General features: G+C 43.6%; 1 protein-coding gene across 1 annotated transcript in view; it reads right to left on the reverse strand.

Annotated features, from left to right (window-relative positions):
• The window catches only part of LOC147424890 (uncharacterized), a 46,666-nt gene extending 46,106 nt beyond the window's left edge, over window positions 1-560 (reverse strand). The window contains exon 1 of the mRNA XM_086500573.1: window positions 19-560. Coding sequence (XP_086356699.1) covers window positions 19-254 — 236 coding nt within the window. The 5' untranslated portion in view covers window positions 255-560. The remainder of the gene's footprint in view (window positions 1-18) is intronic.
• Between the last annotated feature and the right edge of the window lie 10,443 nt (window positions 561-11,003).

Raw genomic sequence — 11,003 nt, forward strand, 5'->3', positions numbered from 1 at the left:
GATGGAGGGGAGAGGTACCTCTTGAGGTCTGGCTTGAGCTTGTTAACCCAGCGGAGGCGGCAGGATTTTCCGGTGCGAGGGAGAAGCCCTTTGGAGCGGATAGAGCTCCAGTCGCGGGGGCCGTATTGGTTCACGTATTCGACGAGTATCTCGTCCTCCTCGGGCATCCATGGGCCCTTTCGCAGAATTTGATCCTGTGGCTCCCCGCCCTTCATCATCTGCACTTGTTGAGCTGCTGCACTTGAAGTGCCCATCTCAATACTCTATGCGTCCTCTGATCTGAGTGTGAGTAGGTGTGCGTGGGTGCGTGCAGCAATGGCTACTACGTGAAGAGACAGTGGCAAGAGGGGATTTTCTTGCAAGGAGAGAATAGTGGTGTGTGTGTGTGTGTGTGTGATGTGAGAGAGAATGTGTGTGTGTGTGTGTGTGTGTGTGTGAGAGAGAGAGAGAGAGAGAGAGAGAGAGAGAGCAGAGAGTGAGTGAGTGAGGTGTGTGTGCGTGCGGGTTATGAGCCTGCTGAGGGTGGTGCATGAAGAATTGAGCATGGGATGAGAGAAGAAGACGAGAAGATTGGCAGTTACGAATGTTACGAACATTAGGTAGGGTCGATTATCTCAAAAAATCGTTTATTTAGCGATATGGAATGTAAATGTAATCATTTTGATTATCCGAAAAGAAATGTAGAATGTCAAACCTTCGCAAAGGCTAGAAGACGAATCTTGGACATTGGACATGGACATGAAAAGATAGCCCAAGGCCACCCCCTTCGGACTAAGTGACGTGGACGGGGAGGGTGGGATCTATGGTCGAGGACAGGGGAGGGTGGGATCTATGGTCGAGGGATTGTGGGCCGTAGATCTGGATTGCGGGTACCTTAGTTTACTTTTGTAACTTAGGGTACGCGTGTTTCAAAAGTAATCTAAGGTGTCCCATTTTCTCGGCGTGGGGTTTGAACCCGTGACCTCACCCATGAGAGACGCATGCCCTAACCACTTCACCATGCACGTGTTCTGAAGCGTGGGGGACCCTAATTTACTTAAAACACGTATACAAAATGACGAGCACCGAAAGTAATCTAGGGTACCCTAGATTACTTTCGGTGTTGCCGCCCAGATCTATGGCCCACAATCCCCCGGCCGTAGATCCCACCCTCCCATGCTCGTGTCACTTAGTCACGAGCCCCCCCCTCCCCCCCCCTTCCTTTCAACCTTTTACTTCCCCACTTCTACTTTTTTTTTGAACTAATAAATGGGATTAATTATTCATTCTATGGTGGGGGCATAGTGAATTTATAAGATCCCCCCCCCCCCCCCCTCCTCTTGGTTTATTGCCTCCCCAAGATGGCTGACGCAGACCACACACACCCTTCTCTCTCACACACCCTTCTCTCTCTCTCTCTCTCTCTCTCTCTCTCTCTCTCTCTCTCTGTGCTATGTGGCCAACCCAACCTTACTACCTTCGTGCATGATCGTGCGGTAGCTATGCGCTAGCCCTTGCGTGAAGGGCATACCCTGTCCTTGGTGGGCAATGCAGAGACATTGATCATTCCCTTAGGCCAAGGCGAAGCCTGGTCCTTGGGCAAGGGATAAACCCCTGTCCGACCCTTTGGGGGGAGGGGGCACATAACTAAAGGACACGGGGTATTCAATGAAGGCCCCGTCATGGGATCAACGGTGGGCGTGGCATGCGGGAATCTTGAGGAAGATCGACGTCCAACAAAAAGCACAGGTCAACGCCCTCCCTGCTGTTCGAACCCACAACCTCGGTTGTGGCAGCTTGGTGAGCTAACCACACATACGCGTGCATTTTGTTGTCACCAAGGCAAGAAATAAACTACATAACCTAATGTCATAAAATCTAATATCTAACCAATCCAAATGATTTTCTCATATTAAATTGATCACTTAATGTGGGAGAATAAATGGGAACAAGGGTTAAGATATAGACATGTGCTTATATGTCTATCTCAACACGGGACCAATGGTAAAGGGGCCCAAATGAGAGATGGTCTATCAAAGAGCAAGGCTAACCAATGGAGCATAAGACCTTAGGGTTAGCTTCATTGAAGACCTCCATTGCTTAGGGGGTCTTCAATGAAGACCTCCCCCGTCCTAGGCTTGCCCTCTGCTGACAACAAGGCACAAGTCCTAGACCAATTCTCCGAGTGTTGCTTGCGTCCGAGTGTCCATATTAGCACTTTGCTTTCTTGTATAATTTCTGCGAAGCTTACCACCTCAATACCTCCTTCAAACACACGGCGGTTCCTTGTCTGCCATACATTATGTAAGAACTATTTCTTTATCCTATGGAATACTTCTTTTTCCTCTTCCCTACCCTCATTCCCTGCTAGCTCTCTCCACCTTCGAAGGTGTTTGAGGTTTTGGGATAGTTAATGCTTTCTACAAAGTTTATGTTATGCTTATTGCAAGAAGGCTAATGGATTATTGCAAGTAGATTAATTACTTAATGCAAGTAGATTAATTGATATTGCAAAGTAGATTAAGTGTTGCTTTGGGCACAAGTTGAAGCATAAAAGTTTACATCTTCATGCATTCAAATGATTTAGGGAACACAAGGATTAATGATGTTCACAAGTTCTTGATGGTTTTCAAGCTAAGATTGATTGTTGCTCTTAAGCAAAAGCTTGGTGTACGTAGCTTCCTTCTTCATACCGCCAAAGAGGTCTCAAGGAACACAAAAATTGTATTGTACCAAGTCTCCCTTAATGGGAGAATCTATAATACAAATGCCTATTGGAGGGGAGACCGGCTCCACATAAATCCGGTCCTCAACTGTTGTCATGTTCTCTAAACTCTCTCTCTTCCAAAAGTATTTTTCATGCCTATTTAATCAAGCGTTATGATTAAGTTGCTACTACTAATTAAGTTCACCCTCTATGCTCTCAAAGTAATCTCACAAAGTTGCTCACTCTAATTCTCTTAATTCCACTATTCTACAAGTTATTAGGCCAATTCCATTACACCTAAACTTCTACGTGGAAAAGTTAACTAAGACAAAAAAAAGTAAACTCAGACACGTCCGTTTAAAATCGGACGGCTAAGCCTGCCTCGTGTTTTGCACGCATAGCTGGTCGTCATGATCCCATGTTGGGGACTTCATTGAAGACCCCGTGTTCTTTAGTCCTGGGGGGACGGGGGGCGGAACGCGGTCCTCACCCACTAGGCCATATTATGGAATAATCTGTTATTGTTTTCTTCATTAGCTGTTGACTGTCGGGTCAACAACACAACATAACTCAAGTTTCGTACCAAAGTCTTATCATTTGCGAGTTATGAAATGCTGCGGATTATGGCTATAAACGTCATTTGTAATGAGTAGTTATTCTAGTTTCAGAAGCCGGGGTGCAATGGCACTTCCAGATTGTAAATACAAAGCCATTTGACCCTTTCAACCCCATTTTTGGTTAAACCTAAGGTAGCCTTAGTATATAAGGTACCTAGGTCATTTTGTAAAGGAGACTTTAATCATAATCAAAACTTTAGCGCTGCCGTCTACTGTGTGTGAGAGAGAAAGAGAGAGAGCGTGAGCTTTATCCTCTAGCTACGCCCGACTCGCTCAACACATTGGAGATCCGAATGCACCATTGCTGTAGGCTCGAGGAGAGCTACGCGACAACGCCAAGCATTCCACGGGAGACGAAGCGCACACGCTGACGCATCTACGAGCTATTTGTGGCCATAAGTGTATCAAACAATGTCTGTTTTCAGCGTGCTAGTAGTCTATAGAATCGTGGCGACATAAGCTACGCATAGGTAATCATAAATTTCAGTTTCGGGCACTTTCAAAATTCTGTTCTGTCATCCTACGCGTTTTCCGCAGATGGGTTTAGAGTGAGGGTTTTGAGTGTAGAAGCTTAGGGACAGGTGTATCCTAGTGAGGGGATGGTGTTCCTTAAGTTTCGTACGAATCTGACATGATTAGGTGAGTTACCTTCCGTATGTGTGTATGTGGCTAGGTGGTGTAGTTGAGAGCAGTGAGGTTCTTGATTGTGATTTAGTTGGCCTTCCTAAGTGTTGTATGTGTAGGATGATCTCAGCGTGACAAGCTAAAGAGATTTCCTCCGTGTGCCTATCGAGTCATCTGTGTCCTCGATTGACATTATGTTGATCTAGGTAGTGTTTGCATGCACTTCATAGGTGTGTGAGTCGCTCCCGTCCAACATTGGCGCCACTGCCGGGGACACAAGGACCTAAGTAGGTTTCCTACTAACACTCGTGTGATGGTTGCTTGATTTAGTTTCGGCTAAAGAAAGCGTTTTTCTTAAGTGGATCCGGAAGAGGATATTCCGCGATCAAGTGGATAGCCAGGAAGCGTGTGTCTTGCCGAGGGTCTGCGACTAGATAGGTTTAGCTAGGATTTGTGGATTAGAGTAGTTGGTGGTGGTCGAGTGATTTGTGAGGTGATAAAAGCATTTACTAGCCTGTGTGTGGCAGTGAAGCATTTTTCTACTCATAGATGCAAAACCCCATATGATTTGTAGGAGTAGCTTTAGGTAAGTGATCCGATTCTAATCTAGAGCTATTCAGCACTGAATTATTTGCTAAAGTGCTTGATTCCATTTGAAATCACGGAAAAGTGTGCTTTTGAGGGTAAAAATGCATTAAACAAGCTTTTGTGGATATTTTTGTATGACTGACTGATGTTGTGCATATAAAAGAGCATTTGCAAGGGTTCTGTGAAGAAAACTTGCAATTCTGTAAACATAGACATCCTACACGTAGGATGTCTCAAGGGGGTTCTGGAGACCAAATTTGAAAATTCTGATTGCACCAGTGGGTTCAGAGGGTAGGTTTTACCCTAGTAACATATTGACTTGGGTGTTTTTCCCTATTTTTGTTGACCAAAAGCCAAAAGGCGGAGTCAGAAAACGTACAATTTCAGCAAAGGCTTAATTGAGTGATTTTTGCATGTTTTTGCAATTGTGAAGCATACTTGCACTTGCTGAGAGCATAAGGAAGCATCAGGGACACTTCAGTCTCAAAAAATCAGCAGTAGACATCCTACGCGTAGGATGTCTATAGGGTGATCTAGTGGAAATTTTGAAAATCTGAGGTTACCAGTGGGTTCCAATAATGTGGTCCCACACGGTGTGGGCTACATTCTTGTATATGTGCATGGGATCCAAGAGGTGTTGTATTTTTATTTACTTCCAATATGGAAGCCTTAAAAATATGGAATACCTTGACATACTTTTTGGTGGAGTACTCGGAGCCCGATTATTGTTGTAGTGCTCTTCCCAAATAGTTTCCCAATTTGTCATTATCATTGTGAGCTTTAGAGGCATCTTTCCATTTGTTGGATCCTTTTGCTTGCTATGACCTTGGGGTAAGAAATGATGGTTGTTTGGATAGATTACCTTATGCAAGTCATCCGGCCTCTCTGTCGTCAATGATGGCCCGCAAGTAGGACATGCATTATGGCCTGATGTGGAAAACCATGCATACATATCATATCATTAGAGAGAAGCTTCAAACTAAAGGGAGATAAATAGAGAGAGAAGGAAAAGGGAGATACCAAAAATCTCTTCAAGCCCAGGATAGTCGTGCATAGTCCATGTAAGGATTCCCCTCACAATGGCTTCTCTCCCCCCTTTGCAAGTGATACATCTACATCAGGGATGCCTCTCCATATCTCCTCCAACTCCTCGATGAGGGGCTTGAGGTAGACATCAATATTTTACACTTTGTACTTCGTTGACACAAGCAAGAAAAGAATTATATTGCCCTTCTTGGTTGTCTCCCATGGTGGAATATTGTAGTTGACGATCACCACAAGCCAAGTGCTCCATGAAGTAGACTTAGTGCCAAAGGGGTTGACACCATTACTTGCTAACCCAAGCCTCAAGTGTTGAGGCTCTAACCCAAACTCTGGCCATTGAGTTTTTATGTTCCTCCATGCAAGTGAATCGGCAGGGACACGCATCATTCCATCATTTGAGTGGTGGTTGGCGTGCCACATGAGAAGCTCCACAATAGACCTGCTTTTAAATATATGTTGAATGCGAGGGAAAAATGGAAAATGTCTCAATACCTTACGGGGTAGGTGCACCTCACTCACTCCAGTCTTGTAGCGTGCTTTCTTACACACGAGACATGAGGTAGCATGTGCATGCTCATTGCGATGCACGCGTGAATGCACTCATACTCCATGCCAAGTGCAGTGACATACAATCTTGCTCATTGGCAATCCGGAGGCATGTGGTGATCTTAATTTTGGCAACATTTTGCCCATCAAACTACAACAAAAAAACATATTAATACAATTGCAAGGAGGCACCATGAAGCAAGAGAGATGTATAAAAAGCCATATAATAAACTTACCCAAGGAGTGCATCGACACTTGCATTGCTCCAACCTAATTTTGTTTGCAAGTTGAGGACTTCCAACCATGCCTGGAGCACTGGGTACTGTGCACCATCGTAAAGAGGTGTTCAGGCACTCATCAACAATTTGTCCTCTATTTTCCTTGCCCGTCGAGTGTTGACAATCATCCTCGCACACATCACGTTCATGAGCCCAGTAAATCATCACACATGTTGAACATGTGCTCATCCTCTACCTCAAAGTGCTACTGAGACGCCAGAGGAGGAGTTGTCAAAGTAGAGCTAGTGGGAGGGTCACCACGCACCACGCCTAATTTATTCAATAGCTCTTGTCTCTATCGTTCCGCTTTGCACACCACATCGAACATAGACCAATGGGGCACCACCTCAAGCGAGGAGTGAGTGGTGCTCTCATCTCTCTGAGTGCTTTTTTGAGGATGCCGAAGCTCTTCGTTCTCCACATGCTCCAAAGCAATGCGCCTCAAGCAAGGGATTGCCCTTTTGCACTTGCCGCAAGGACAAAGGAGGCTTTTCTTGAGCCACTGATCACGTTTAGGGCCGTTCAGAGGGCCACAATCATCCCAATTGTCCTGCACACGTGCAAAACCCTGATTATAATTCAAAACATTAAATTTAGCTATATGTGTCCTAAAAAATAAGCAATTAATTGAAGGAAATAGTATCAATTACATATTTCAATAAAAATAGAGAAATGACTAAAAATGTAGATTGAATAAAGTGCAATGAGTGCTACAAATTTTTTAAATAAAGTGCAATCAATACTTATACTAAATGGCTTAATTTTTAATCGCAAATGGTACAAAAGGAATAAAAAATTCATTAAAAACCACCTAAAAGTTTGTCCAATAAACATATAACTAATGTTTTAAGTACATGTTAGTACAAAATAATCAATAAAATTTTTTTAAAAAGAGAAAAGAATAAAACAAAACACAAAAGGCTATGTGAAATCATGTCTATCTAAAGGTAGAGGGGGCTGGTTTGTATCCCCCCTTCTCTGCTACTTCGGATACGTTTGTATCCTTTTGAAATGATGTACGCGGTAGTATCCGCGGTAATCTTTGGCGCCTAAAAAGAAAGAAGAGTAGAGTATGCCGCTTATTTGCGTCATACTCTGCTCTCTTCTTCTCCCCCATCACACTTGCACCTTGCTCTACTCTACCCAACCCTCCCTACTCGACCTCCCACACCCTCTACCTCTTTCTCCCTTGTCCATCTCTCCCCTCCTTCTCCCTCACACACACACGCACACACACAAATATTTTGATCGTTTACAAAGGAGCCTTAGAAGGGCGGCTTACCGCGATCTATATAGGACCCTCAACCTAACGGTCAACCATCTCTACAACTTAAGGTAATCACATAACCTCCCTCTCTTTCCATATTGTATTCTACTCCACACACACACACACACACACACATACTTAAATGCATAAAGATAGAAACAATAGGAGATTAAGAAGTGCACATACCTCATTCATTTGACTGATTGGTGCAATAAAGATTATCGTTAATGATTTTTTGATGTAGGTTTCTTAGTGAAGTAGATAAATCTTCTCGCCTGTCTCATTGTAAACTTGTTTGCTTTGTTTGCAAATGGATACTCGAGTAGCTTTGTTTGCAAATAGATGTAAAAGTAGATTTGTTTGCAAATGAATTGTGATTAGAATAGAAAAAGAAATAGGTTGTTCAAGTAAATAAAAGAAGAAGAAACTTGAGAAATGAAAGAGGGGGAGCAAAGAAAGAGATAGAGTTTATAAAAAGAGAGAGAGAGAGAGAGAGAGAGAGAGAGAGAGAGAAGGGGAGATAGAGGGAGAGGAAGATAGAAAGAGAGAGGGAGAGAGAGATAGAGATAGAGGGAGATGGATAGTGGGAAAGAGAGAGAGAGAAAGGGATAAAAGGAAGGAGAGAGAGAGAGAGAGAGAGAGAGAGAGAGAGAGAGAGAGAGAGAGTAGTGGTAGAGAGACAAACAGAGAAAGAGAGGGAAAGGGAGATATAATGAGAGGGAGAGAGGGAGATAGAGATAGAGGGAGAGAGAGGGAAAAGGGAGAGAGAGAGAGAGAGAGAGAGAGAGAGAGAGAGAGAGGAAAGAGATAGAGGTAGAGAGGGAGAGGGAAAGAGAGAGAGATAGAGAGGGCGGGGGAAAGAGAGAGAGGGAGAGAGGAAAAGACTGAGATAGAGATAGAGGGAGAGGGAGGGAAAGCAATGATTATAAGCAAAGCCAGTGTTTTGTGGGGTGTACCATGCGAGAGTGCAGAGGCTTTGGTAGAGTGCTTTGAAAAAGCATTTTTACGTCCCCAAGATGGAGTTCAAAAATGAATTTCTATGCTCTTCTCTCTACCTTATCTCTCTCTCCCTCTCCCTCTCTCTCTCTCTCTCTCTCTCTCTCTCTCTCTCTCTCTCTCTCTCTTTCTGTCTATCTCTCTTTTTCTCCCTCTCTTTCTCTCTACGAATGAGGCACAATACCTCACAATGGAGTCAGGCATGTAATGTGCACAGTAATCCCTCAAACAAGGAGCTGCTATGAAGATATGTTGCACAAGAAGTAAACTAAAGAAGCTCTTCTTTAAAGCACTCTACAGAGTTAGGAGCACTCTCGCATTGCACACAACAAAAAATATTGGCTACATTTACAACCATAGTTCTTTATCTCTACTCAAAATTATGGCTACATTTACATAGTTGTATATACTTAAATTATACTTAATTGTAGAGAGTACATAATTGTATATACTTAAATCATAGGGAGGTGTGTATACATGTATATATTTGTTTATGCATATAAGTAGACACTACGTACAGGAGCATAGCACCTAAAGGTTAGACGCTTCCTATTGGGTATAGTCCTTTTTTTAATCGTGGAGTTGCGATCATTAATCCACTCATGCATGGATTACCGCAACGTACCTTTGGTTTTACCATGGTTGAAACTGTGATGATATCTAAAGAGGTGCCACTTGACCTTTGGCACTACTAGGCCCTACTTAGGTCTATAGTAGTATGTATATGTATCTAGGTGCTTGTGTGCATACATACGTGTGTACATATAGATAGATAGTGAGTAGGGGAAGAAAGGAATCTCATAATGCTCTTTATAATGTGGTGGGGAACAGCCATCTGGTTCTTCTTTTGGTTGGTTCACATCCCAAGTGGGCTGCCACTCGGGGTGGACATTGCCTCCAGTGGACTCAAGTCTTGAGGCGGTGAGACCAAGCAAAGAAATTAGGATTATTTGTGGCTAGTTTTTGTGATGATGAGTGTTATAGGTTTATCTTTGTTATTTGCAGGCATGGCCATCCCACACCTACTCTACTTAGGTTCCTCCACTGGTGGTAGATCCAGACCTACAACATGCGCTCTCTTTATGGGGCCAATACCTCCGTTTGACGGAGGGATTGTTTGGTCGGTACACTCCACATCAGCTTGTGAGTTACGGTCTTTTTCTGCAGTCCACCCTATGGGGGAGCCTCACACCGACAACACCTCAGTCTACGTCCCCCTCTTACCATCCTACTTCCCTTCCATTGCAGGATCCCACACCACTCCATTCCACTCTTGCTTCACCCGACGCACTTCTTCTAGCGGCACGTGTCGATGCTCGTCTCAGGGCAGTGAGCGCCAAGAGAGACGGAGCGGCAGGGGATCTTGTGGCTTTACTTGTTTTGGTAGTGGGGGGACAGGGTCTCCTATTTCAGAGTGTGACTCCCCAGACGTAGAGGACAAGGATATTGATGCACCTGTGCTAGACACGGATGGGTGCTACTATAGGGTAGACTATGGCAGGGAGGTGGACTTCGGTATAGCACAAGACAGGGCGTTTGGATGCCATCTTCGGATTCGTATACATTCGATACATAAAAATTGTTTTCTAAAGTTTAGAGACTAGCTTCTCGACCATGCATGCTACATTGAGGACGTGTTGCATGCTAGATTTGCAAATGCTCCCGATCAACGTTTTTCACAACACTGGTTGGAGGGCTACATAAAAACATTTTTGAAAAACAAGCAGTCCAATGTATGGCACGCAACGGCCAATGAAGTTAGAGATCCAGATAGGAGCTATCGTGATAGCAACATGGCAAATGGAGAGTGGGAGTGGAAAATGCAAGAAAAGAGTGATCATATTGCAACGAGCTCATCCTACAAACAACAATGCGAAGCATGGGCTAGACAAACTCCCACGCACTATGGCTCAGGAGGCAAAGCAGCATGGAAGGACAAATATGTAAAATTGATTAAATTACAACCTAAATCGCTCATTATAAAGATTTTCATGTTGATATTTTTTGTTGTTATTGCTAATTTAGGTGTCATAATAACTAATATCTAATTCTCCTAAATGATTTTCTCATGTTAAACTAATCATTTAATATGGGAAAGTGCCAGGGGAGAAAAAGCTAGAATATTGGTTAAGCTGGCAAACCGGCCACAGTAGGGATCCAAAGGAGGGAAAATAGGGATCCAAAGGGGGGCCAATCTGCAAAAGAGCAATGTGCAACAATGGTTTTTAAAGAACTTAAGGTTCAGCCCATTAAGACTTCCAAAATGCTAAGGTTCTAAAATTCAAAGGTTGTGTCCAATGGTCAAAGCTTAGTTAAATTGGATGCTTTGTTTGTGTACAAAAAGTCTTCAAAGGTTC

This window comes from Adiantum capillus-veneris, chromosome 25 (assembly GCF_014529385.1).
Source record: "Adiantum capillus-veneris isolate H3 chromosome 25, ASM1452938v2, whole genome shotgun sequence".
In the NCBI taxonomy this organism is placed as follows: Eukaryota; Viridiplantae; Streptophyta; class Polypodiopsida; order Polypodiales; family Pteridaceae; genus Adiantum; species Adiantum capillus-veneris.